Source organism: Phacochoerus africanus, chromosome 15 (assembly GCF_016906955.1).
Source record: "Phacochoerus africanus isolate WHEZ1 chromosome 15, ROS_Pafr_v1, whole genome shotgun sequence".
Taxonomy (NCBI): Eukaryota; Metazoa; Chordata; class Mammalia; order Artiodactyla; family Suidae; genus Phacochoerus; species Phacochoerus africanus.
Genome location: NC_062558.1, coordinates 109,152,827 through 109,180,706, shown reverse-complemented (window position 1 = coordinate 109,180,706; position 27,880 = coordinate 109,152,827). Strand labels below are relative to the sequence as shown.

The window sequence follows — 27,880 nt, the reverse complement described above, 5'->3', positions numbered from 1 at the left end:
CCACGAGCTGGCGTACAGGTCACAGACCGGGCTTGGATCTGGGGTTGCCATGGCTGTGGTGTAGGCCCGCAGTTACAGTCAGATTCAAGCCCTAGCCTGGGAACTTCCACATGCCACAGGTGCGGCTATAAAAAAAAACAATAACAACAAACCATGTAAGTGAATGGAATAAAAGATGTCGAAAGAAGAATATCTGGAATTTGAGGCCCAACTAGCTATAGAGCTTGGAGGAGTGGGAACATTCTAAGATGAACTCAAGCTTTTGAGCCTGAGGATGAGCAAAAAAGAAGTGCTTTGTCCAAAATTCGGAAGGGAGATAATTCTGAGCACATTGAATTTACAGGTGATGGATATCAATTTTCTTTCCCTTAGTTATTTGGATTTGCCTTCATTTCAGTCTTTATTAGTTTATTTCCCACATTTGTGATCCTAGAAGGAGACCATTATTCTTGAAACAAGAAAACTGTTAAAGAACAGTGAAATATAGTTCTGAGAAATGTCCGTGGCATCCTCAGCCAAAAGGACATTTTGAGAGCCTGATTGGAACTGAATCCTGATTGGGATTCTTCCCTCCTGCTTCTTCACATCCTTCTCCTTCTCCCTACCCCCACAGCTGCTACTCCAGATTCTCAAGAGGCTGCGACTCCATCAGACAGAGATCTGATTGTGCATTCTATGTCAGTGTCGATATAAATACTCCTTTGACGACTTCTCAGTGCCCCACACGGACTGGTGCCCTGCTGAGGAAAGAGTGGGTAGTTAGGAGGTGCTGGTAGGTCTGTTTTTAGAGAGCAACCCTTGGACACATTGGAAAAATTTAGACCTATTATCTATATAAGGAAAGGAACTTAAATTTATTTTTCCTTATGCCAGTTTCACCCTTAGGAAAATTAACTCTTTATTAGCTTCTTTCATCCCTGGAGTCCAGGTACATAACAGTACTTTCAAATATTCAGGTATTTGGAAGAACTTAACAGTATTAAGAGAACTAGTCACTTAAAGTTAGTAATGGATGGTCCCATATACCCAAGAATTTTACTCCTTTTCTATGATACCCTAGTCTGTATTGATATCACTGTGGTAACACTCAAGTTGTTCTTTGTTTTAAATGTCTTTCAAATGCCCCCAACAGAATGGGTTCCTTAAGAGCTCCCTGTTTGTATTTCTTTCTCCAACTCTAACACAGTAATTGATTTATAATAAGTATGCAATAAATGAATGAATAAGTGAAAACAAACATACATGACACTTTTTAAAAAGAATGACTAAAGGAATATGTAAGAGGGGGTAATTCTGTTTTGGGAATCAAAGATGGCTTCACAAAAGAGTTGACATTTGAGATAGGTTTGGTTTTAGGGCTGCACCTGAGGCATATGGAAGTTCCCAGGCTAAGGGTCGAATCAGAGCTGCAGCGGCCAGCCTGCACCACTGCCACAGCAATGCCAGATTGAAGCTGCGTCTGTGGACTACACCGCACCTCACGGCAACACCAGATCTTTAACCCACTGAGTGGGGCCAGGGATCAAACCCGCATCCTCATGGATACTAGTCAGGCTCTGTGTTGCTGAGCTACAACAGGAACTCCTGAGATAGGTTTTGAACAGTTGGAGTTCCTCAGGCTGACAAGGTCAGGAAAGAGGCACGCCAAACCAAGAGAATATGTTTCCAGGCTTAAGAATATGGAAGAGCTTGGCGTTCCCATCATGGCTCAGTGGTTAACGAATCCAACTAGGAACCAGGAGGTTGTGGATTCGATCCCTGGCCTTGCTCAGTGGGTTAACGATCCGGCGTGGCCGTGAGCTGTGGTGTAGGTCGCAGATGCGGATCCCACGTTGCTGTGGCTCTGGCGTAGGCCGGCGGCTACAGCTCCAATTTGATCCCTAGCCTGGGAAGCTCCATATGCCGTAGGAGTGGCCCAAGAAATGGCAAAAAGACCAAAAAAAAAAAAAAAAAAGACAAAAGAATATGGAAGAGCTTGACGTATTGTGATTTCATGTCATTGAATGTTAGGAGTTATGATAGGAGTTATGATAAAAGGTGAGGCCAGAGGGGATTGAGGGCTAAATCATGAATGACATCAAGCTAAGGAATCAGGTCTTAGGCAGTCAGAAGCAAATGGAGATTGAGGAGACTGGTGAGGGAAGTAATTGTGCATTTTAGAGAGGGAATTCTAGGTAGATTATGGATGGATCAGAAGGCTTTTTTTAAAAATGGACATATAATTCACCACTGTCACCATGTTAAGTATACAAATAAATGGCTTTTAGCGTATTCACAAGGTTTTGCAACATCACCATTGTCTAAAAATTCCAGAACATTTTCATAACACTAAAACGTATTTTGATGGCTGTCCCTGTATTGTCTGGTTATGGGATGAAAAGGAAAAGATGAAAATTTGACATTTCTAAGATAAGCTCAACAGAAAATGTTAGTCACCTTTGCGAAAACATCTTCAAAATAACGATCCTAGTTTTTTGCCACCTTACTTATTTACTCTTGGAATTGGTTCTATTATCTCTTCATTTTGTATGACTTTTGTACTTCACTTTTCTTTTATATTTATGCTGCATTAATTCAAGATGGAATCTTTGGGAAAGTATGAAAACTAAAGGGTTTTGCCAGGAGATTTCACTCATATTCTGGGATTCAAGAAGTCACATGCAGGAGCTCCTGCTGTGGTACGATGGGATCAGGAGTCTCTCGGGAGTGCTGGGACTCGGGTTCGATCCCCAGCCTGACACAGTGTGTTAAGGATCTGGCGTTGCCACAGCTGAAGCTTAGGTCTTGACTACGGCTCACATCTGATCCTGTCCCTGGAGCTCCATATGTCAAGGGGTGGCCAAAAATGAAAGAAAAAAAGAAAGAAAAAATCGCATGCAAATGGCTGTTTCTTTGTAATTATAAAGCAGCCAGTTTCATAATGATGTACACTGAATGCTGAAGAAGTCTTTTCCATTATAAAATTTGAGGCAACGTATAGGCTTGAGATTGGTTGGGAGCATGTGGAAACTTTCTCTGGTGATGGAAATATTCTGTATCTTGATTGGGGTGTTGGTTACCCTGGATATACTTTCGTTAAAACTAATCAAATTACTCACTTCACTGTGCATTTCACTGTGTATAAATTGTACCTCAGTTTTTTGGGGTTTGTTTGTGTTTTTTTGGGGTTTTGTTTTTTGGCTTTTCTAGGGCCGCACCCCCAGCACATGGAGATTCCCAGGCTAGGAGTCGAATTGGAGCTATAGCCGCCAGCCTATACCACACCCACTGCAACGCCAGATCCGAGCTACGTCTTCGAACTACACCACAGCTCACGGCCACGCTGGATCCTTAACCCACTGAGCAAGGCCAGGGATGGAACCCGCAACCTCATGGTTCCTAGTTGGATTCATTAACCACTGAGCCACGACAGGAAGTCCTGTACCTCAGTTTTTAAAATGAAAAAATTAGACATGACTGATTGGACCCTATTCGGTATTTGTCTTAATAGCACTTGAGGTATTTCCAAAGAGAGACCCTGGCCCAGCATCCAGAGGACTTTGATAGTATTGCTAAAGAAGAATGATTCCGTTCAGTAATATTCTTTGCTACTAACAGTTATCAGTTCCCTATGGCTTCCTGTAAAATTGTTAACACTCTTGTGGCTGCTACTGAAATTAGGAGGTCTTTTTGTTTTGTTCTTTGTTTATATGGCTGCACCTGCAGCATATGGAAGTTCCTGGGTTAGGAGTCATATTAGAGCTGCAGCTGGTTCAGAGCCTCATCTGTGACCTATACCACAGCTTGCAGCAATGCTGGATCCCTAACCCACTTGACCAAGCCAGGAATCAAATTCACATCCTCATGGATATTAGTTGGGTTCTTAACCCACTAAGCAACAACAGGAAATTCCTGAACTTAGTTTTTATTTATTTTTTTATTTTATTTTATTTTATTTTATTTTTTGCCTTTTTGCCATTTCGTAGGCCACTCCCGTGGCATATGGAGGTTCCCAGGCTAGGGGTCGAATCAGAGCTGTAGCCGCCAGCCTATGCCAGAGCCAAAGCAACAAGGGATCCGAGCCGCATCTGCGACCTACACCACAGCTCACAGCAATGCCAGATCCTTAACCCACTGAGCAAGGCCAGGGATCGAACCTGCAACCTCATGGTTCCTAGTCGGATTCATTAACCACTGAGCCACAATGGGAACTCCTGAACTTAGTTTTTAGATGGGTTTTTCAGCAGAGTTTCCTGAGTTCTGGCCAGGAGCTTCCGGAAAAGTACCCTCTGCTACCCTCTCAAATGGTGGAACACTCTTTTAATGTTTGTAACCCAGAAATGTCTCTCTTCACTTAAGTGTTGCCGTTAAGGAATTGGGTGCCTTGGTTTGTCCTGTTAGTCAGCTGCTGACCCTTCCCCCCACCCCACAGCTTGCACATTTTTTCCCTTGCTCTTTCTCAGGAGCAGGGGCAGCAGCTGGGCCTTCCACATCCTGGCACGAGTAAGGCTAAGAGTGCCTGATGTCTAAATTGGTGCCAGTCACGAGCTATGAATCCCAACTAGAGCGCTCCCTTCTTTAGTCAGATTGGACTTCTTGCTCTAGTACCAGATTGCGCCCCTCCCAGCTCAGTTCACAGCTGTTGTTCAGAGACCACAGACTTAAGGGAAACTGGAAGTTTAGGAGTTTTCTCAAGATTCTTTTTGACTTTAGCCAAAGTCTGGTGTTGGTGAGAACTGACTAATTAAGTCTTGTGTTTAGAGGTGGGTGGCTGGGGATCCAGAGCAGCCTGCGGCAGTAATTCCCTGATTGCCACATCTTATTGAGCTAAAACTCTTCTGTGGTTTTGTTTGTTTGTCTTTCTAGGGCTGCACCCGTGGCACATGGAAGTTCCTAGGCTAGGGGTCAAATCAGAGCTACAGCTGCTGGCCTACACCACAGCCACACCATTTCCAAGCTGTGCCTGCAACCTACACAGCAGCTCACAGCAACACCAGATCCTTAACTCACTGAGCAAGGCCGGGGATTGAACCCGAGTCCTCACGGATACTATTCAAGTTTGTTATTGCTGATCCACAGTGGGAACTCTGAAAACTCTTCTATGTTAATCAGACTCTTAGGAAGATTGATAACCTTTTAGTCTTTGCTTCTGCCTTGAAAATTTATCCTAAGATGTTTCTGTTAGATCTGTGTGACTTTCCAGTGTGCTGTTAAAATTATATTTTCTTTTTTTTTTTGTCTTTTTGTCTTTTTGCTATTTCTTGGGCCACTCCCGCGGCATATGGAGGTTCCCAGGCTAGGGGTCCAATCGGAGCTGTAGCCACCGGCCTACGCCAGAGCCACAGCAACGCGGGATCCGAGCCGCGTCTGCAACCTACACCACAGCTCACGGCGACGCCGGATCGTTAACCCACTGAGCAAGGGCAGGGACCGAACCCGCAACCTCATGGTTCCTAGTCGGATTCGTTAACCACTGCGCCACGACGGGAACTCCAAAATTATATTTTCAAAAATAAGTCATACACTCACATGGAACAACATTCAAAAGGTGCAGAAGGATCCACAGTGAGAAATCTCCCTTCCTTCCCAAGATGGTATGCAGACTGTGACAAATGAATTTACTATATTTTGTATTTCCAGCGTATGACATATCCTTACTAAAGAGGGTTGGGGGGCGGGAAGCTGATCTGAATGACTTTGGAAAAGAATTTTATCTGGAAACTATAGGCTAAAGATAAAAGTATATGTAAATACTATACTCTGCTTATACACAGAAGCTGACAGTTCTGGAGTCCCCATCGTAGCTCAGCAGAAACAGATCTGACCAGCATCCATGAGGACGCAGGTTTCGATCCCTGGCCTCACTCAGTGGGTTAAGGATCCGGCATTACCGTGAGCTGTGGTGTAGGTCGCAGGTGCAGCTTGGATCTGGCATGGCTGTGGCTGTGATGTAGGCCGGCAGCTGTAGCTCTGATTTGACCCCTAGCCTGGGAACCTCCATATGCCGCGGTGCAGCCCTAAAAAGACAAAAAGTTGACAATTCCGAAAGTAATTTACAGCTATACTAGGGTTGGAAAGAATAATAAATGGTAGATAATGGGAGTCAGGTTTCTCTCTGTCAGAGAAACAAATTACAAATAAACTGGGAGGCAGGCTAGAATGAACCCTGTGGTACTGATTAGAGTTGGAGATTCTAACACGATCATATATTTAGTTTAATGTATATGGATAGATACAGAAATAATGATATATATGTGTGTATACCTGGGTTAGAATACACATGTATATTTCCCAGTTGTGTCTGCTTAGAAGCAATGATACCCCACTATCAGCAAGCACAGCTACACCCAGTTCTTGGTTTTTAATACCATTCTCCAATAAAAGATAGGAACCAGGGCTTCCTGGAGAAAAGGCAGTTGGGGCAGGGAAATTACAAGATGAGCCTGTTGTATTTTGTAGTGCCAGAAAGTAAGAAAGCACTTAAAAGGATGTGGCGTGTCAAAGGGACACCAGTGCCAATCTAAAAAAGCTCCCAGTGGCCAAAGATAATTTGTGCAACAAAATAACCTAGTATTGATAACCCAAGGCATAAAATAAATATACTTGAGTCCATGCTGATATAAAATAAACAACTGAATAAATGAAGGGAAAAGATGACTCTTCCTTAGAATACCTCCAAATAACATAGATAAATATTCCTCCTTCCAGGAAACAGAGCTTAATCTCCCCTTTGCCCTTGAGTGTGGACTAGACGTAGTGACTCCCTTACAGAGGAAGGAGTATGGCAAAGAAAAATGTAGTAACTGTATGTATACTGCAGTGATCAAAGTTAAAAGCACCAGTGATAAGTCATGTTGACGTATTGTACCTGTGATATGATGTGATGAGAAAGACACTTGGCCTCTGTGCTATTTATACTTCCCACAATCCATGTCCCTAGGCTAAACATGAGGAAACCATCAAAGAAACCCATGTTGAGGGACATTCTATAAAATACCAAGGTCATGAAAAACAAGATTTGAGAAACTTTCAGACCAGAGGAGACTAAGGATTCATGATGGCTCGTCGTTGCGGTGTGATGTCCTTAATTGGAACCTGAAACAGAAAATTTAACATTAGTGGAAAAACCAGTACAATCGGAGTAAAGTCTGGAGTTAAATTAGAAGTAATATACAGGGGAGTTCCCGTCGTGGCGCAGTGGTTAACGAATCCGACTAGGAACCATGAGGTTGCGGGTTCGATCCCTGCCCTTGCTCAGTGGGTTAACAATCCGGCGTCGCTGTGAGCTGTGGTGTAGGTTGCAGACACGGCTCGGATCTCGAGTTGCTGTGGCTCTGGTGTAGGCCGGTGGCTGCAGCTCCGATTCAACCCCTAGCCTGGGAACCTCCATATGCCACGGGAGTGGCCCAAGAAATAGCAACAACAACAACAACAACAACAACGACAAAAGACAAAAAAAAAAAAAAAGAAGTAATATACAGGGAGGTCCCGTCGTGGCACAGTGGTTAACGAATCCAACTAGGAACCATGAGGTTGCGGATTCGATCCCTGGCCTCGCTCAGTGCCTTAAGGATCTGGCGTTGTTGTGAGCTGTGGTGTAGGTTGCAGATGTGGCTCAGATCTGATGTTGCTGGGGCTGTGGTGTAGGCTGGGAGCTGTAGCTCTGGTTCTGCCCCTACCCTGGGAACCTCCATATGCTGCGGGTGTGGCCCTAGAAAAGGCAAAAAGACAAAAAAAAAAGAAGAAGAAGAAATAACATACAGGAGTTCCCATTATGGCTCAGCAGAAACAAATCTGACTAGCATCCATGAGGACGCAGGTTCGATCCCTGGCCTCATGCAGTGGGTTAAGGATCTGGCGTTGCTATGAGCTGTGGTGTAGGTTGCAGACGCAGCTTGGATCTGATGTTGCTGTGGCTGTGGTGTAGGCCGGCAGCTTTAGCTCCGATTCAACCCCTAGCCTGGGAACCTCCGTATGCCCCAGGTGTAGCCCTAAAAACACACAAAAAAACCAACCAAACAAACATACAAATGGTAATCTCTCTTAGTTTTGACAAATATACTGTGTAAGATGTTAACATTTAGGAAAACTGGGTGAGGGTATAGTGGAACTCTCTACTATCTTCACCAATTTTTCAAAGTAAAACTTTTTTTTTTCCTTTTTAGGGCCACACCTGTGACATATGAAGTTCCTAGGCTAAGGGTCGAATCAGAGCTGCCCCTGCTGGCCTGTGCCACAGCCACAGCAATGAGGGATCCATGTCAACACCAGATCCTTAGTCCACTAAGCAAGGCCAGGGATTGAACCCGCATCCTTGTGGATCCTAAGTGGGTTCTTAACCCACTGAGCCACAATGGGAACTGCAAAGTAAAGCTTTTTTTGTTTGTTTGTTTACCTCTTAACCCCCTAGCTATCCAGTCTCCCTCCCTAGAGACAGCCAATGTTACCAATTCATTTTATCTTCCAGAGATATAAATAAAATACAAATAGAAATAATTCCTCCTCCCTTTAAAAACAGTGCTACACACACACTATATACTGTTTATGTATACTGTATTTATGTTCTTTTAAATCTTGTCCCACTCAGTATAAATATATATGCTATCTTCTTCAGTCTGTTTTCAATTTTTTCCCAAAGTAGCTACAGAGAATACCATTGTATGTTGTATTATAATTTAACTAGTTTCTTACCAATGGCCATTTTGTAGTCATTTGCTATTATAAATTATTCTGTAATAAAAACCTTGTATGTGCATTATTTTACACTTTTACAAGTATATAGGATAAATTTTGAGAAGACGTCCTGGGTTAATGCATATGTACATTTGTAATTTAAAAGATCTTTTCAAATTGCCCTACATAAAGAGTCTATACCAATTATACTCCAGCTACAGTGTTTTAAGTGTCTGATTTCTGTGTACCATCACCAAACGTATGTTACAAAATTTTTGATCTTTGCCAATCTAGTATGTTAAAAACAAATGGTATGTATAGTTTAATTTGCATTCCTATAGTATGATTGAGCATCTTCTGTTTTTGCCCATTTTTAAATTGGTTATTGGTCTTTTTTGCACTGAATTGTAGGAGCTTTTTATATACTGGTAAAATAGCCCTTTGTTATAAGAATTTCAAATATTTTTATAGCTAAGTATAACTGTATGTTATACTTTGAAACTTTCTGTCTTATTTCTTTCTTTAATCCATTTGAAATTTACCTTGGTGGGAGTTCCCATTGTGGCTTAGTGGTAACAAACCTGACTGGTATCCATAAGGATGTGAGTTTGATCCCTGGCCTTGGCTCAGTGGGTTAAGGATCTGATGTTGCCAGCTGTGGCGTAGGCTGGCAGCTGCATCTCTCATTTGACCCCTAGTCTGGGAACTTCCATATGCCATGGGTGTGGCCCTAAAAAAAAACAAAAAAAAAAGAAAGAAAAGAAAAGAAAGGAAAAGAAATTTACCTTGGTGAAAGATTCAGAACCACTAGTTTTTTGGTGGTTTTTTTGTTTTGTTTTGTTTTTTCCAAATATTTACCTAATCATCCCAACACTGTTTATTGAGTATTCTCTCTCTCTCTCTCTCTCTTTTTTTTTTTTTGGCTTTTTAGGGTCGTACTAGCAGCATATGGAAGTTCCCGGGGTTGGGGGTTGAATCAGAGCTTCAGCTGCCAGCCTACACCACAGCCACAGCAAAACCAGATCCCTTCATCCTTGTGGATCCTAGTTGGGTTTGTTACTGTTGAGCCACGACGGGAACTCCCTGGTATATTGACTTTCTTTTCAGTTTTTTTATTTGAAGTGTTACAGGAATGCCTCTCATGAAGGGGCTTTTGGTAAGCACAGTGGGCACCATGGTGTGAGCCCTAAGGTAGGCAGAAACACTGGTGATTTAAACTCTAGGGTGGAGTTTTATTTTTGTTTTTTCATGTTTCTTTCTTTTGTTTCCTCTAGATGTGAAATCTGGAAGCTATACAATATTACAAGTGGTGGAAGCCCTTGGGTAAGAGCCTCTGCTCTAGAATGCCCCTCTCCAGCCCTGCCAGTGCACTCTGAAGAAGTTATTTTGTCCTGAGTTTCTCCTGATATAGCCCAGCACCCTTCTCCTCCTTCCATATCAGTATCTCAGGTTAAGTCTATGTTTCTCCTGAAAAAAGACACCACCCAACCAAGGCCCCAAAGAAAGTGTTGGGAACACAGTCTTTGCGCCACATTAGCTCCTAGGTCAGCCCATAGGTTTAGGGTGAGGTGGGTGGTTCATGCCATCAACTGTTATTTAATTAGAGTTGGGATCCTCCTCTGCTTCTTTAGACCCACCCTCCCCATCGGATTCTGGTCAGCCTGCATCTGACTCAGACCTGCTGTGGCCCCAACCTGGAGAGTTGCCAGGGGGCTGACCCTGTACCAGCTTTCCCACTGTAGGAAAAGGCTGGAAGACCAGTGCTACAACCAGATAGTCGCAGCTCCAGTGGAAGTATGTGCTCGTAGTCTCCTATTTCCTCATATTTCATAATTGGTAGACCATTTAAATCGACAAGCCTTAATAGTGTTATGGCCAGCGTGTCTTCTAAAAACAGATAAAACTAGAAAATTGGTGAGGAGATAGGGGAGTAGGTCACTGTTGTGTATTTCTCCCACCTAAGAGACCTTTTGGCCTTTGTACTCATGTTGTTGTGGCCTTGGTCCTTTTTAAAAAAAAAAAAGAAAATAGCAAAGCTTTATTGAAATATAACTCACATGTCATATGGTTCACTGTTTTAAAGTGTATGTTCATTGATTTGTACAACCCTTACCACAGTGAATTTTAGGACATTTTCATCACTGCATGCCCATTAGCAGTCACTCCTCGTTCCTTCCTCTTTCTAACCCCTGGCAGCCACTAATCTGCTTTGTCTCTGTGGATTTGCCTATTCTGGAAATTTCATATAAATGGAATCATACAATAATATGTAACCTTTGTGACTGGTTTCTTTCACTTGGCATAATGTTTTCAAAGTTCATCCTTGTTGTAGCATGTATTAGTACTTTACTTCTTGCTGATATATTCTCTTCTGTGGATATACCACATTTTGTTTAGCCATTCATCTATTGAGGGATAGCTGGTTTATTTCCGCATTATAGCTATTCTGAATAATGCTGCTATGAGCATGTGTGCCTTGGTCCATTTTTAAATGCAGTTTTCTACTTCTGAGCAGGGACCTTCCTCTAAGTTCCTATCCTACGGATCCTATCCAGAACAATCTTATTTTTGCCTCATGACCCCTAGCTATAGATCCTCTTAACCTTGAGGTTTTATTCGAGTGTCCTAGCCAGCTCTCCTTCAGAAGTCTTCTACCTCCTACATTTACGTAAATGCCTTCTGGTATGTTTAAATGTAATCTCTGTGCTTTATTTTGAAGATAAATCACCTTGTTGCTTTAGTCTAGGTCCTCCCATATCAGTAATTCTAAATATTTAAAGCCTTTATTCTGGAGTTCCCTTGGTGGCTCAGCGGTAAGGAACCTGACTAATATCCATGAGGACGCAGGCTTGATCCCTGGCCTCACTCAGTGGGTTAAGGATCCGGCGTTGCCGTGAGCTGTGGTGTAGGTCGCACACGCGGCTCAGATCTGGTGTTACTGTGGCCGTGGTGGCTGGCAGCTGCAGCTCTGATTTGACTTCTAGCCTGGGAACTTCCAAATGCCCGGGGTGCGGCCCTTAAAGAAGGAAGGAAAAAAAAAAAACAAACCTTTATTCTGACCATCTTACTTTGTAAACTTACAGTTATAAAGGGTTTCCCCCCCCAAAAAAAACCATAGTGGTTGCTTTAACAGTGATATATTTATTCTCTTCCTGTTTTGGTGGGTGCTACAGCTACCAGTCATCTCTTGAACCCTGTGGGTAGCCGCTAAGCTCTCTTTCAGAGGAATGTCACAGTCATATCGCTGGGGAGAAAGCATAAGCCCCCTGCCCAATCAGTGCCTGGTATCACATGGGCCTCTAATGATGCCAGGTCAGTCTGGGGATTGGCTCTTCAGGCCATGGCCTTACTGTAATCTGTAACGCTAAGTACCCCTGAAACACCTCCCTGGGCTGGCTGCCATGGTCAGAGGTGAGAGTGACTAATAGTAAAATATTTACTTCAGAAGTCTGAACTGGGTAATGTCAAACCCAGTTCAAACTTTTGAAGTAAACTTTTGAGTAATGTCTCTGTCTTACTTCCCCCAGGTCTTCTCTAGAGAACCCAGAACCCCGAACTCGGGCACGAGGAGTCCAGCTTTTGTCACAGGTGCTACTTCAGTGTCACTCCTTGCTCCTGGAGAAGGAAGGTACTGGCATCACTAGTAGGAGTGCTGAGCCAAGGCCTCCCTTGTCTATTCAAGCTAACTTATGGGGAGGGAGGAGGGAGGAAGGACATCAGGTATCTGAACTCCTAATTCAAGGTTCTCGTTTCTCACTATGGTACATGTGACAGAGAAGAATTGAGACACAAGGAGTTCCCGCTGTGGCACAGCGGGATTGGCGGCATCTTGGGAGCACTGGGACGAGGGTCTAATCCCTGGCCCAGCACAGTGGGATAGGGATCCAGCATTGCCCCAGGTCGGATCTAATCCCTGGCCCAGGAACTCCATATGCCGTGGGGCAGCCAAAAAGAAAAAAATATATATATTAAAAAATTTTTTACAAAAAGTCTTGAGACACAAGACACATGGATTTCACACTTGATCTTAGCCAAAAGGCCAAGAAGCGATGACACATGGATTTCAAATGTAGCCTTAGACAATTTTTTGTCAGCGTATCTTCCCCTCTGTGTAAAATGGGACAAAGTAGTATTTTATAGTTGGAGCAGAAAATAACGAAATATCAAAGTGCTTTGAAGTCCTGAGGAAAAAAACTAACAACAAATGGAGTTCCCATCATGGCTCAGTAGTTAGCAAATCCGACTAGGAACCATTAGGTTGCAGGTTCAATCCCTGGCCTTGCTCACGGGTTAAGGATCTGGCAATGCCGTGATGCTGTGGTGTAGGTCGCAGACTCGGCTCAGATCCCACGTTGCTATGGCTGTGGTGTAGGCGGGTGGCTACAGCTCCAATTAGATCCCTAGCCTGGGAACATCCATATGCCATGGGTGTGACCCTAGAAAAGAAAGAAAAAAAAAAAAAGGACTTACTTATCTTCTGTAGTAGGGGCAGGCAAACTACAGCCTGTTTTTTATAAGTAAAGTTTCATTAGCATATAGCTATGCCCATTTATTTATCTGTTGTTTATGCTGCTTTTATGTTATAGTGACCCAGTTGAGCAGTCGTGACATACTGTGTTCTCCAAGTCTAGAATATTTATCGTCTGGCCCTTTGAGAAAGTTGGCCAACCTCAGTTCTGTGGAAAGACAGTTCTTGGGTTGAGAATGGGTTTTTACTATGAACCTATAAGAAGAGATACTAAAAGCTGTTCACATGTTTTCCTGACAGATCAAGGAAGGCATCCTCAAATGGGAAGGTTTGGGATATATCTCTTGGTGAAGGAGAAAATTTGCAGTGAAGCCCAAGCAGGAACTGCCCTTACAAACTTTGGGAAGGAGCAGAGCCAGCGGCCCCTCCTCCAGCCTGTGTAAACTAATGACTGAATTTCTGTTTTGCACAGTGGTACACCTGATCCTGTTCTATGAGAACCGGCTGAAGGACCATCATCTTGTGATCCCGTCTGTCCTGCAGGGTTTGAGGGCACTTGTGAGTTCTCCTTTTTTGTATTACATACCATATTTACAGGAACCTATGTCCAGTGAGTGAGTTATCTCCTTCCCCTTAGAGGGTTCAAGTGCTTCAAAGCAATTACCCAGATGTGGAACCAAACTAGCCTCAGCCAGCTCCACTTCTGTTTTTATTCTGAAGAGTGAAAGTATTCTCTGGGGACTGCAATTCAGAGCCAAAGTGGAAGGAGCGGCAGACAACTAATCAGTTTAAGAAAAGGGACCCCATTTCTCATTGTTAGCGCTTCTTCGGGAACCTGGATGTTGTAGCTAAATAGGCCTGTTTTAAGCTTGTGTCTTGAGGCTGTGCTAGAATTCCCAGAATTCCCTCTGTGCTCACCCTTCTCTTCTCTTCCAGAGCCTGTGTGTGGCCCTGCCTCCAGGGCTGGCTGTCTCTGTGCTTAAAGCCATCTTCCAGGAGGTCCATGTACAGGTAAGTGGTAACAGTCACCTTGGACATTCTCTTCTATCTCTCATCCCCTGACATAACTAGAAATAGGTGGCAAAAAAATACTGCCTCTGAGTTCTGAACTCAGATGAACGGGCAAAGAAGATATGGTATATTTATACAATGCAGTATTACTCAGCCATTAAAAAAAAGAATGAAATAATGCCATTTGCAGCAACGCGGTTGGACCTAGAGATTATCATACTAAATAAAGTAAGCCGAAGACCAATATAATACGATATTGCTCATATGTGGAATCTGAAAAAAAATACAAATGAGCATACGTACATATGTATAAATAGATACAAAACAGAAATAGACCCCCAGACATAGAAAACAAATTTATGGTAACCAAAGGGGAAAGGAGGGAAGGAATACATTAGGAGTTTGGGATTAACAGATACATACGGCTATATATAAAATAGATAACCAACAAGGACCCGGTGTACAGCACAGGAAACTACACCTCATATTTTATAATAACCTATAAGGAAAAAGAATCTGAAAAGAACAGATTTATATGTATGTATCACTGAATCACTTTTCGGTACACCTGAAACTAACACAACATTGTAAATTAACTACACTTCAATTGAAAAACATACATATGTTGCCGTCTAAGTTGTGAACTCTTTCAGATCTTTGACCGTGTGCGCACGCTATCCCTCGCTACTGTGTGAGGAGAGGGAGGCGTGCCATTATGCCTGACCTGTGTCTTCCTGCACCAAAGGAAAGTGAGGCATTCAGCAGACAGTTTTTGGTTTTCGCTTCCCCTGCTGGACTGCTGGGCCAATAGCCATATCCTTTCTCTGCATTTCTTCTTAGGTTCATCTTACACTGGTATAAAGAGCACTGTCCACTTAGAGATTGTGACGCAGGAAGTAGTTTTGTCAGCCGAGGTATTCTTTGGGCACTTTCTTTACTTACTTCCTGTCTCTCCCATCAAGTCCCTGCCACAGGTGGACCGACACACAGTCTACAGCATCATCACCAACTTCATGCGAACTCGGGAAGAAGGTAAGAGGCAGGGCTCTCTGGCAAATCTGGAAAGTGAGCACATCTTGTTTTCCCCCATTACCAGGACTCATTTGAGCCAGGGGGTGATAGAGAAGAGCCTGTACTCTGAGAGAATAATACAGGGAAACTGGGGGTCCACTCACTCCCCAGGAAAGTAAGGAAAGGGTAGCATTTGAGCCGATGTTTTAAATTCTTACCTCTGTAACAGTTACGTGTTGTTGCACATTTCCTCTTCACTGGGGACTCTTTTGGATAGGAAAACAAAAAGGGTCTGCTCTGGGAGGTAAGAAAGGGGAGGCAGTAATAGCAGCGGAAGAGCACAGGCCAGAAGAAAGCTGCAGCTTTCCATCCCGCAGGCCGGTGGTGACTCTCTTCTCTCCTCCCCAGAGCTGAAGGGCCTAGGAGCTGACTTCACCTTTGGCTTCATCCAGGTGATGGATGGGGAAAAGGATCCCCGTAATCTTTTGGTGGCCTTCCGCATCGTCCATGACCTCATCTCCAGAGACTATAGCCTAGGTATGCATGGTCTTGAATTAGCTGGTTGGGGCTTGTCAGATGAGAGGCTTCTAAGTCCTCATTCTTTTCCCCGTTGCCTTAGGACCCTTTGTGGAGGAGTTGTTTGAAGTGACATCCTGTTACTTCCCTATTGATTTTACCCCTGTAAGTAGTACTTTTCATTCATTCATTCATTCATTCGTTCAGGTTTTCATTGAGTATCTGTTATGTACCAGGCCCAGTTCTAGGCATTGAGGGTACAGCAGTGAACAATAGAAACGATTCTTGCCTCAAAGAACTTAACATTTTAGTAAACTAGGAAATGGAGAAACATTCGAATTAGGAGGAAGTGTTCAATTCAGCAGGCATTTCGGGGAGCTCTTTAATAATGTATTTAGTGCTTAGGGTGATGAAATTGTAAAACATGATTCCTGACCTTGAAAGTTGAAACATTTAAGTAACAATATGAGATTATGGACCAAAACAAGTGGTGTTATAATGGTTCAAAGACAGAGTTCTGGGAGTTCCTGTTATGGCTCAGCAGTAATGAACCAATCTGACTTGTATCCATGAGGACGCAGGTTGGATCCCTGGCCTTGCTCAGTGGGTTAAGGATCCGGCATTGCTGTGCGCTGTGGTGTAGGTCAAAGATGCATCTCAGATCCTAAGTTGTGGCTATGGCATAGGCTGGCAGCTGCAGCTCTGATTTGACCCCCCAGCCTGGAAACCTCCATATGCCATGGGTGCGGCCCTAAAAAAAGAACCTCCCCCCCAAAAAATCTTCCTTCTTGTCTTTTTTTTTTTTTTTTTTTGCCATTTCTTGGGCCGCTCCTGCGGCATATGGAGGTTCCCAGGCTAGGGGTCGAATCAGAGCTGTAGCCACCGGCCCACGCCAGAGCCACAGCAACTCCGGATCCGAGCCTTGTCTGCAACCTACACCACAGCTCACAGCAACGCCAGATCTTTTAACCCACTGAGCAAGGGCAGGGATCGAACCCGCAACCTCATGGTTCCTAGTCGGATTCGTTAACCACTGCGCCATGAGGGAAACTCCAGAATCTTCCTTCTTGATGCAGAAAATCAATAACGCATTTTATGTTGCCAGAAGTACAGCTTTTTTTTTAAATAAAAATAACTTTTATTGGAGTATAGTTGGCTTACAATGTTGTATCAGTTTCATGTGCAAAGTAAAGTGAATCAGTTATACATATACATACATCCATTCTTTTCTCCCACTAAGGTTATCACAGAATATTGACATTTCCTTGTGAGTACAGCTTTTTATAAAGGTGAATAAATAGAAATGTCCATCAAAAGGAGATTATTTAAATAAATTGTGGCTCAACCACATAAATGAATAGTATCAGCCACTAAAACTAATGTTATAAAAGAATAATACCATGAAAAAATGTACCTAATGTATTAAGTGAAAGAATGGATTGCAAGTCATATGTTCAGAAAAGATCATATTTTCTTAAAGTGTATGTATATTTTAAAGGGAGCAGTGTCTACCAATTACATAGTCATAATACTATATCTAGAGAGAAGAAAGTTGCACCAGAAAGGTAAGGGTGCTTATCTCTGAGTGGTGAGATGATAGATCAGATAGAAACTGTATGATCAATTAGAAAATAAACGCCCACCAGACAGAAATTCCCAAGGATCATGTAAGAGCAAGCTGTCTTCCTGCCGGGGCCTCATTCCACAGTCTTCTGCCAGACTGGGGATAAATCACACCCTGTTCTGCAGGGTTTCCAGGTTCAGCCCTGTGTCCAGGGTGCTCCAAAGAGCCATACAAGCCCAGGCCCCTTCTCCCTTTTCCAGCCACCTAATGATCCCTACGGTATCCAGAGAGAGGATCTCATCCTCAGTCTTCGAGCTGTGCTGGCTTCTACACCGCGATTTGCCGAGGTGGGTCCAGCCCCAGTCCATAGAAGGCACTGAAGAAAGAACAGTAAAAACATGGGGGAAGGAAGGATTCAGTACACATTTTAGGCTGTACTATCCTGCATGTGTCTTCAGGCTTGTGTGGCAAGTATCTTCAGACTGTCAAAGTGGAAAACATTACCATCTCGGGAGTTCCCATTGTGGTTTAGTGGAAACGAATCTGACTAGGATCCATGAGGACACAGGTTCAATCCCTGGCCTCACTCAGTGGGTTAAGGATCCAGTGTTGTTGTGAGCTGTGGTGTAGGTCTCAGACACGGTTTGGATCCCCCATTGCTGCTGCAGCTCCAATTTGACTCCTTGCCTGGGAACCTCCATATGCCTCAGGTGCAGCCCTGAAAAAGAAGAAAGAAAGAAAGACAACAGGAGTTCCCATCATGGCACATGGTTAACGAATCCAACTAGGAACCATGAGGTTGCGGATTTGATCCCTAGCCTTGGTCAGTGGGTTAAGGATCCGGCGTTGCCGTGAGCTGTGGTGTAGGTCGCAGACGTGGCTCAGATCCTGCATTGCTGTGGCTCTGGCGTAGGCCGGCGGCTACAGCTCCGATTAGACCCCTAGCCTGGGAACTTCCATATGCTGCTGGAGCGGCTCCAGAAAAGGCAAAAAGACAAAAAAAAAAAAAGAAAGAAAGAAAACATTACCATCTCTTCATTTAAAATAGTAACCTAATCCCTATATGGTGCTATCTTTTGCAATTCTATAGCTTTGCCAGCCAGCCCACTTTTCAGGTCATTGGGAGCCTGACCACAGCTTGGCAGGAAGGTTGGTTTACAGTCACAACTCGTGACTCAAGTGTAGCTCCTTGATGTAGCACCTACCCTGGGGTGGCAGTGAGGATGGGTGCTCTTAGTGTGGCTGCAATGCCACCCATACCTCACACTTGAGTTCTTCATTCTCTCCCGCAGTTCCTACTCCCCCTGCTGATAGAGAAAGTGGATTCTGAGCTTCTGAGTGCCAAGCTGGATTCTCTGCAGACTCTGGTGAGTGACTTTTCCATTTCGAGGATCCAGCTGTCTTTAGACAATTTAAGGATGCTAAAGGATTATGGGTTCTTGGAGAGCCAGGGATGGTTCAGTGAGCCTCAAGAGAGGGATACCCAGGATCTGGGCCTATATGTTGACCTAAAGCCCTCAGGAGCATTTTGTCTTGTTCTGTAACTGAGTAACTGAATGGCAGCTGAGGAAAGGCTGACCAGGGCTCCCTCTTCATGCTTGTTTTTCATCGATCAGGACAAGCTCCTATTTTTCAGTGACCTGGCTGGGATGGTTATGAAATCCTGCTGATTTTATTGCTGAGAGCCATTATGCTGAGGTGCTTGCATATCCCAGGAAGTCTGAGTGTGTAGATCGCTGTGACCTGTGCTTTCCTTGGCAGAATGCTTGCTGTGCTGTATACGGACAGAAGGAACTAAAGGACTTCCTACCCAGCCTTTGGGCTTCTATCCGCAGAGAGGTGAGTGTCACTTAGACAGATTCACTGCTGTTAACTCCTAGTTGTCAGGTATGAGGGGACATACCACACCCTATCCTTTTCCCGCTATTGCTGTGCCTGTTTATTCAGCAAGAGAGCAGAGTTCCCTGGTGGCCTAGGGGTTAAAGATCTGGCATTGTCACTGCTGTGGCTTGGATCACTGCCATGGCATGTGTTTGATCCCTGGCCAGGGAACTTGTGCAAGCCACGGGCACAGCCAAAACATTTTTTTAAAAAGAGAGGGAGAGAGAGTTGTAGTTGAATGACGAGGGTAGGGTCAGCTGTGGTGATGGCACGTGATCAGTCTCACACAGTGTCCTTCCCTGGTCACGAGCGTAGCGCAGGCTGAGTAGGGGGAGAGGAAAGAGACCTGGAAAAGGGTATCCCAACAACCACTGCTCAAGGTCAGCATTCACTTTCCCAAAAAGGGTGTGTACCAGTCCTAGTGGGACTAAGGACTTAGTGAAAATACACCAGTTAAGCAGCTCATTTGAGGGAGTTCCCATCATGACGCAGCGGAAATGAATTCGACTAGGAACCATGAGGGTTCGGGTTCGATCTCTGGCCCTGTTCAGTGGGTTAAGGATCTGGCATTGCCATGAGCTGTGGTGTAGGCCGCAGACATGGCTCGGATCCCGTGTTGCTGTGGCCGGTAGCAGTAGCTCTGATTCAACCCCCAGCCTGGGGACCTCCATATGCCGCGGGAACGGCCCTAAAAAAGACAAAAAAAAAGAAGCTCATCTAAAGGGTGAATTTCCATTGCTGCTTCCTTCTGGTTCTCACCACCCCCAGACAGGAAATAGGCAATAGGTGGGTGGGGTCTCACCTGGTGCAGGCTCACCTCAGTAGCCATGGGATCCCTCCCTGACAGGTGTTCCAGACGGCAAGTGAGCGGGTAGAGGCCGAGGGCCTGGCGGCCCTTAACTCCCTGACCGCGTGTTTGTCTCGTTCTGTGCTGAGGGCTGATGCTGAGGACCTCCTTGACTCCTTCCTTAGCAACATTCTACAGGGTAATGGGGCCATGGCAGCTAGAAAGGGGAGTGAGCAACAGAGAGAAGAAATTCCTTAAGGCCAGCCACCTTTGTTAAGTAGCCTCCCACATTCAGAGATTTGGGTGCTGGAGCCCTGCTTTGAGTTGAAATCAGTTTAAGTGGTAACAGCTAGCCAACTGAACTGGGGCTCATCATCCAACTTCTGTGGCCTGCAGGGGAACCAGGCAACATTCAGCCTCCCCAGGTCTGTGATATGCTGCCTCTCTAGACTGCAGGCACCATCTGTGTGAACCGGACATGAAACTGGTGTGGCCTAGTGCCAAACTCTTGCAGGCGGCTGCAGGTGCATCTGCCCGGGCCTGTGACCACATCACCAGCAATGTGCTGCCTCTACTCCTGGAGCAGTTCCACAAGCACAGTCAGGTAAGGAAACAGAACCTTTTGAGGAAACCATGGGACCACTGCTAGGAGAGAGAGCTAAGCGTTGAGCTTGGGCCCAGATACAGTAGCTCTTAGATTTTGTTCCTGTTAGCTGTGGCTAGTTCCTTTGTTCACTCTTTTCCTGACAGTCTTACCTACAAGGATAATCCTCTCCACATCCACAGTAGCAGGACTGAAATCCTTTAAAAAATATTCTTTGACTCCAATACCCCTTAAAACATTACAGAGCAACCAGCGGCGGACAATCCTTGAAATGATCCTGGGTTTCTTGAAGCTGCAACAGAAATGGAGCTATGAAGACAAGGGTGAGGCCACCTTCCAGATGTGGTACTCTAAGGCCTGCTGCGCACTGAAACCCTCTAAAGGATGGCAGGCCAAGTGTGCTATAGAGAAGTAATCTAGAACAGCAGACCTATTGTTCTGAGGGTGTAGCACAAGAGAACACGCAACAGATGAGACCTGGTTTTTTTCTAGTATACTTCCTGGATAGCCAATGGATTAAATGCTTTAAATCTGCCCCATGTTATCTTTGCATCAGTGCTGAATAGGGCTTCCCTCTAACCTGGACTCTGTCTCTCCCTAGATGAAAGGCCATTGAGTGGCTTCAAGGACCAGCTGTGCTCACTGGTATTCACGGCCCTGACAGACGCCAGCACCCAGCTTCAGCTTGTTGGCATCCGTACACTCACAGTCTTGGGTGCCCAGCCAGGTACACTTAAGGGAAAGAGAAAAGATAGGGCTGTTGGTCCCTTTCTTGTGATTTTCTATCTTCAGTGAAGAGTAGTCTTTTTTTCAAGGCTACACCTGCAGTACATGGAAGTTCTCTGGCCAGGGGTTGAATGGGAGGTACAGCTGCTGACCTACACCACAGCTGCAGCAATGCCAGATCCAAGTCAAATCTGCGACCTACACCACAGCTCCTGGCAACACCGGATACTTAACCCACAGAATGAGGCCAGGGATCAAACCTGCATCCTCATGGATGCTAGTCGGATTCTTAACCCACTGTGCCGCAACAGGAACTCCCAGTGGAGAGTAGTCTTAATTCCCTGGCTTTCACTGTAACTCTGGTTGATTTGGGATTTCTTTTTATTTTTCCTTTTGGCCCCACCCGCTACATGCAGGAGTTCCTAGGCCTGAGCTTCAGCAGTGACAACACCAGATCCTTGGTCTGCTGAGCACAAGGGAACTCCTGCTTTGGGATTTCTAACAGGACTTTAGGAAGAGTTGTGGTGGGCGCAGGGGAAGAAAGATGAGGTTCCTGTTTTCTTCTAACACAGATCTCCTGTCTCCTGGGGACTTGGAGCTGGCAGTGGGTCACCTGTACAGACTGAGCTTCCTGGAAGAGGATTCCCAGAGTTGGTGAGCATCTAGAGCAGCGAGATAGAGCAAGCTGGTGCAGGGCTCTGTGCTTCTGACCTTTGGCTCTCCTGGGGGGAGGCAGGCCCTGCAAGGTGTGAGAGGTGTGGGAATGCTCTCTTTTCTTGGGCATTAAGAAGTTCTCTCCAGCTTAGTGGTATAGGTGCTTGAGACCTACTCGTCAGCAAGGCGGCCTCAGGAGCCCACGCTCCTGGACCTGCCTAATGGCAGGCCTAGGCCCAAGAGCCGTGGGCCAAGCCGCAGCTAATGCTCACCTGTCCTGGGCCCCGGCAGGGGGGCAGCGCTGGAAGCATCAGGAACCCTGGCCTCTCTCTACCCTGTAGCCTTCAGCAGCCACCTAGTGCCCAAGCTTGCCAAAGAGCTGTGCATAGGTATGTGTCTCTGATCTTCCATGGCTCACCCTTTCCCAGGGAGGCTGGGGCCTTCACACCGGCCATTACAGGTAAAACCTCATCTCCTGGGTTGCTTTCAGAGGAGTCAGATATGGCTAGAGGGGATGGGCCCACCAAATGCTCCCAGCATCTGCGCTGCCTACAAGCCTTGTCAGCTATTTCAACACACCCCAGCATTGTCCAGGAGACCCTGCCTCTTCTACTGCAGCATCTCTGCCAGATGAACAAAGGTAACCACCAAGGGCAATCATCAAGGAGCTGGGCTGAAAGGGAAGCCATAGCCAGGTTTGGAGTTGATGCCTCTAAAGCAGTGGTTCCAGTTGGGGCTATAGTAAGAGTCACACAGGAACTTTTTTAAAATGCTGAATGCCTGGTCCTCACTCAGTCTGACTCAATCAGTCTCTGAGGAAGGATGGGACTTGAGCAACAGTTATTAAAAGTGCCCAGGTGATTTTGGAGCTCCCATTGTGGCTTAGTGGTTAATGAACCTGACTATTTCCATGAGGAGGCGGTTCAATCCCTGGCCTCGCTCAGTGGGTTAAGGATCTGGTGTTGCTATGAGCTGTGGTGCAGGTCGCAGAAATGGCTTGGATTTCACGTTGCTGTGGCTGTGGTGTAGGCTGGCAGTTGCAGCTTCAATTGGACTCCTAGCCAGGAAACCTCCATATGCCACGGGTATAGCCCTAAAAAGCACCCCCCCCCCAAAAAAAAATTGCCCAGGTGATTTTAATGTGGAGTCCATTGAAAAGTACTACTATCATGCTGTGCAGTAGAAAAAATTGACAGAACACTGTAAACCAGCTATAATGAAGAAAATAAAAATCACTATATAAAAAATGAAAAAAAAGAAAGAAAAGAAAAGCACCACTGTAAGGCCTTGCTACTCAAAATAGGGTTGGTCAAGCAGCAGCCCAGGCATTATCTGGGAGCTTATTTGAAGTGCAGAATCTCAGGCCCCAATGATCAGAATCTGCCTTTTAACAGGATCCCCAAGTACCTAGTACATACTCTGGAGTTGGAGAAGCACTGCTCCTAAGTAGGTGACAGCAGCTGTCGCTACTGTGAACCTGTTCATGCCCACCATGGGCCCTCACTAATTCCTAAGTGCCCCTCTTTGCACTGCCCAGCCCTTTGTGGTAGATCCAGTCAACAGAGGGTGCCCGGCAGCTGATGTAGAGTAGAAGGAACACTGGACTCAAGAGTGTGGCTTGGGTGTGATTTCTGACTTTGCACCTACTGTGACCCTGGAGAAACCACTGACAATTCATTGAGCCTCCACATCTACCTCTATAAAATGGGGGCAGTGGTACTTCTAGGGTTGTTCTGAAAACTAAATGAGAAAATGTACAGTTGACCCTTGGACAACACAAGTTTGAACAGCACGGGTCCAATAATCCAGAGATTTTTTTTCTCAATAGTAAAAACTTCAGTATGCATGATCACAGTTTGTTGAGTCTGCGGATGCAGAACTGCAGATACGGAGGAGCCATGTATACAGAGGGATGATTGTAACTTACACGTGGATTTTTGACTGTGCAGGAGGGTCTGCTCCCTAACCCCCGTGTTGCCCAGGGATCAGGTGTGTATAAGTGCTTCTGTTGCAGAGTTGGCAGGGCAGTTCTCAGGTCCTGAATAAAGTGACTCAACTCTTTATAAGACACTTTTGGTCTCTTTAGTCACTCATCTTTGATGACTCTTCCCATATTCTCTGACAAACCTGGAAGTACTTTTAAGAAAACCTTACAGAGAACTTTCTCACTACACAGGGAATATGGCTGCAGGAACCAGTGAAATTATTGCTGTCTGTCAGAGCCTCCAGCAGGTGGCAGAAAAATGCCAGCGAGACCCTGAGAGCTGCTGGTATTTCCATCAGACAGCTATACCTTGCCTGCTTTCCTTGGCTGTGCAGGCTTCCATGCCAGGTAACTTCCTCCACCTCGCCGCTCTCCTCCTGTCTTGCCTTCTACTTGTGTTGATTAGCACTGCCACCCTTGGGGTATCGCGTTTTGTCCCAGCAGAGGCTTCTTTTATAGCCTTTGTCCACATAACGAGCTTTCACTTCAAGCAAAAGGTGCCAAGCCAACCAATGGCCAGAACCAAAATCAACTAATGTTAGCAATACTCAAGAGCATGCACACCTTTCCCCCCTTTGATTGCTCTGCAGTTAAGTTAGTTAGAATTAGGCTCTGGAGTCAAGCAGGCCTGGTTGGCTTCATCTTCAGCTCCACCACTTGCTAACTTAGATGAAGATATTTAGCCTTTCTAAGCTTCGGTTTCCTCACTTGTAGGGGGAGACAGTAATATCTGTATCACAGAGTACTTGGTGATGATTAAGTAAGGCAAGGCGTAGTGCTTAGCCACAGTGATTCATGTCTGTCTGTCTGTATGTGTGTATGTAAGGTAGCTGCTGTATAAAAGGACCCATGAAGATAAATCCATGTTACCTGTATGTTTTTGAAAAGACTAACATAACTATTTCTGACGTTAAAAACATTCATATTAGCTAGCCTTATTTTCCATCGTTGCCCAGTGTAAGGACTGCAGAAAGTTCTCGAGAGCTCTCTGTGGCCCGCCTTAGATGGTCCTGCGTCTGGTCCCTTGCCGATTCTCAGGACTACAGCACTAGTAGAGGACAGGTTAAAAAGCGCTGCTGTTGTAACTAGAGTCAAGGCCCAGAATCCTGAGAAGGACAGGACCTAATCATATAAATCATAGTCATGGCCTGTGATGGTGTGTGTGTGTTTTTATTTTGCAGAGAAGGAACACTCAGTTCTGAAAAAAGTGCTGTTGGAGGATGAGGTCTTGGCTGCCATGGTGTCTGTCATTGGGACGGCCACCACCCACTTGAGCCCTGAGTGAGTTTAGTCACGGATGTGACTTGATCCCAGGGCGGAGAGAGTGCTTGGGAAGAAGCAGCAGATAACTGCCTTCTGAGCTGCCCTTTTACCCAGACTTAAACGTGGAGGCAGTTATTTGTTTTGTAAGTCTTGCCAGCAAAGTAAAAGGAAGGGACCTTTTACCATCATGGACTGTCTGGTTCTTAGCTGCAGATGTGCTTAAGTCACTTGTGGAACATTTTAAAAATATACCCTGAGTTCTTCTGCTGGTTTGGAAGCTCTAGGAGACCAGGGATTTGATCTGTCTGCTTCACTGCTCGGGCACCAGGGCCCAGGACAGGAGCGGTTCCTGGCATATAGCATGTGCCGAGGTAGTATCTGTTGAAGGTTGAATGATTGTGCTCAGGCCCACTGACTCGGTGACTGCCAGGAACCCCAGGGCTGCTGTAGACCCTGGCTCCTCAGTAACACCTAGTGCTCTACCTCCAGCTTAGCTGCCCGGAGTGTCGCCCACATCGTGCCCCTCTTCTTGGATGGCAACATCTCCTTCCTGCCTGAAAACAGCTTCCCTGGCAGATTCCGGCCATTTCAGGTGAGGGCCTGATGGATCAGATGGGGGAGACTCTTGGGACTTCTGTCCTTCAAATTTTTAGGGCTAATCTGGGATGGGTGTCAGGGCAGACAAGCCTCTTGCCCTGGCTTAATAGGGCTCTTCTTCCTTTATAGGATGGCTCCTCAGGGCAGAGGAGGCTGGTTGCACTGCTTATGGCCTTTGTCTGCTCCCTTCCTCGAAATGTAAGTGACCACAGCACTTGGGGAGTACCCTCGTTTAACCCTGACTAGGGGAAGTGGATTCCGGTGACTTCTGGGCTAAAATTCATCATAGGCTAAGATGATTCTCTACTTTTTCCATTGGAGAATTTGCTTTTCGTCCACCTGGCCCCTGCTGCCACTCTTCTGGGTATCTCTTGGAGTCCAGGTCTTCTCTGGGTCCATGACATGGCCAGGTTTTCTGTAGGTGGAAATCCCTCAGCTGAACCAACTCATGCGGGAACTTTTAGAGCTGAGCTGCTGCCACAACTGCCCCTTCTCCTCCACTGCTGCTGCCAAGTGCTTTGCAGGACTCCTGAACAAGCACCCTGCAGGTACTGAATGAGGTTTCCCTGAATCAGCCCTTGACGAAAGAGTTTGGTTCTCCTTCTCTCTCCTTTGTTTTCATTTTTTAGGGCCACACCTGTGGCATATGGAAGTTCCCAGACTAGGGATTGAATTGGAGCTGCAGCTGCCAGCCTACACCACAGCCTCAGCCATACCAGATCTGAGCCACATCTACAACCTACACAGCACAGCTCACAGCAACGCCATATCCTTAACCCACTGAGCGAGGCCAGGGATCACACCTGCGTCCTCATGGATACTAGTCGGGTTTGTAACCCCTTGAGCCACAATGGGAACTCTGTCTCATTCTCTTTTTAAAAGAAGCTTGTAATAATGTGATAGGGCCTTCTAAGGGACAGCACTTGGGACAAGAGTCAAGACAGAGTCGGGAAGGATTTACAGGCCATAAGAAGATAAGGGTGGTTCAAGCAGAGTGCTCTGTCTAGTTCTGTCATCCTGTTCCCTGCAGGGAGCTGTGAGGGGTAACTCTCTATGAAAAGCAGACAGCTCTTTTCAGATGCCCGTTCCTGTACAGTATGAGAACACCAGGCTCTCATGCTGGTGTCCTAGAGCTTAGTGGGCCAAGTCCACAGCCAAGATGATATTGTTCTCTTTATCTCTTTTTATTACTTTTTTTTTAATGGCTGCATCCACAGCCCATGGAAGTTCGTGGGCCAGGGATTGAATCCAAACTGCAGGTTCGACCTGTGCCACAGCTACAGCAACACAGGATTTTTAACCCACTGCACCAGGCCAGGGATCAAACCTATGCCTCCACAGCAACCCCAGCTGCTGCAGTCAGAGTCTTGAGCCACTGCACCACAGCGGGAACTCGACATTGTTCTTTTCTAATAGCTTCTGCATTTAAATGATTTACACCCTTCATTAAAGGAGACATCAGCATTTCCTTCCTCCTTTTTAGGGCAACAGCTGGATGAGTTCCTGCAGCTGGCTGTGGACAAAGTGGAGACTGGGCTGAGCTCTGGGCCCTATCGTAGTCAGGCCTTCACACTGCTTCTCTGGGTAAGGAGTCAGAATGGATTCTGGTTAGACAGCAGTTGTGTCTGCTCTAATAATTTTTAAATAAAATTTCTCCATTTAACCTTGAACTATAAACATGCTTCAAGGGTTTGCAGGTCATGCCCTGACTGATCTCTTTCTGATTACAGATCACAAAGGCCCTACTGCTCAGATACCATCCTCTCAGCTCCTGCCTTACGGATCAGGTAAGTCCTTTCTGGGGACAGCAGAGCGTAGGACCTAAGTAGGAATGTCTCTGTCGATCCTCTTCCTCCCAGAAATAACGGCTGTCCTCCTCTTGGGTATTTACAATTCTTTCCTGCTGATGAACCTCAAAGGCTCTCGTTTCTCCAGCTCATGGGCCTCCTGAGTGATCCAGAACTAGGCCCAGCAGCAGCTGATGGCTTCTCTCTGCTCATGTCTGACTGCACTGACGTGCTGACTCGTGCTGGCCACGCCGAGGTGCGGCTCATGTTCCGCCAGCGGTTCTTCACAGATAACGTGCCTGCTTTGGTCCGGGGCTTCCATGCTGCTCCCCAAGGTGAGGAGCATCTAAAGGAAAGCCCCCAGACATAGAGACA

The 27,880-nt window shown here is 45.6% G+C and overlaps 1 protein-coding gene, 1 long non-coding RNA gene and 1 other non-coding gene across 4 annotated transcripts in view; 1 reads left to right on the top strand and 2 right to left on the bottom strand.

The window, feature by feature from the left end:
• Nucleotides 1–27,880, top strand: part of MMS19 (MMS19 homolog, cytosolic iron-sulfur assembly component) — a 33,167-nt gene that overhangs the window by 3,640 nt on the left and 1,647 nt on the right. Inside the window, exons 2-26 of one of the 2 annotated variants that reach the window (XM_047761739.1) lie at nucleotides 9,927–9,975; nucleotides 12,180–12,280; nucleotides 13,593–13,678; nucleotides 14,057–14,131; nucleotides 15,094–15,163; nucleotides 15,551–15,679; nucleotides 15,762–15,823; nucleotides 17,483–17,569; nucleotides 18,515–18,589; nucleotides 18,984–19,061; nucleotides 19,951–20,089; nucleotides 20,340–20,494; nucleotides 20,739–20,817; nucleotides 21,096–21,221; nucleotides 21,793–21,874; nucleotides 22,166–22,263; nucleotides 22,365–22,514; nucleotides 24,051–24,206; nucleotides 25,040–25,139; nucleotides 25,611–25,713; nucleotides 25,848–25,916; nucleotides 26,140–26,266; nucleotides 27,202–27,302; nucleotides 27,449–27,505; nucleotides 27,654–27,840. In XM_047761739.1, the coding sequence (XP_047617695.1) occupies nucleotides 9,927–9,975; nucleotides 12,180–12,280; nucleotides 13,593–13,678; nucleotides 14,057–14,131; nucleotides 15,094–15,163; nucleotides 15,551–15,679; nucleotides 15,762–15,823; nucleotides 17,483–17,569; nucleotides 18,515–18,589; nucleotides 18,984–19,061; nucleotides 19,951–20,089; nucleotides 20,340–20,494; nucleotides 20,739–20,817; nucleotides 21,096–21,221; nucleotides 21,793–21,874; nucleotides 22,166–22,263; nucleotides 22,365–22,514; nucleotides 24,051–24,206; nucleotides 25,040–25,139; nucleotides 25,611–25,713; nucleotides 25,848–25,916; nucleotides 26,140–26,266; nucleotides 27,202–27,302; nucleotides 27,449–27,505; nucleotides 27,654–27,840 (2,541 nt within the window). Of the gene's footprint in view, nucleotides 1–9,926; nucleotides 9,976–12,179; nucleotides 12,281–13,592; nucleotides 13,679–14,056; nucleotides 14,132–15,093; nucleotides 15,164–15,550; nucleotides 15,680–15,761; nucleotides 15,824–17,482; nucleotides 17,570–18,514; nucleotides 18,590–18,983; nucleotides 19,062–19,950; nucleotides 20,090–20,339; nucleotides 20,495–20,738; nucleotides 20,818–21,095; nucleotides 21,222–21,792; nucleotides 21,875–22,165; nucleotides 22,264–22,364; nucleotides 22,515–24,050; nucleotides 24,207–25,039; nucleotides 25,140–25,610; nucleotides 25,714–25,847; nucleotides 25,917–26,139; nucleotides 26,267–27,201; nucleotides 27,303–27,448; nucleotides 27,506–27,653; nucleotides 27,841–27,880 lie in introns of those variants that run through there. The other variant, XM_047761740.1, reaches the window with a different exon arrangement.
• On the bottom strand, nucleotides 12,519–12,703 carry LOC125117153 (U2 spliceosomal RNA). The gene has a single exon (XR_007132513.1). It is a non-coding gene; the product is annotated as a U2 spliceosomal RNA (small nuclear RNA).
• LOC125116490 (uncharacterized) lies at nucleotides 16,867–20,812 on the bottom strand. The gene is made up of 3 exons (XR_007132347.1): nucleotides 20,647–20,812; nucleotides 19,906–20,107; nucleotides 16,867–17,598 (listed from the first exon to the last, which is right to left on the bottom strand). It is a non-coding gene; the product is annotated as an uncharacterized LOC125116490 (long non-coding RNA).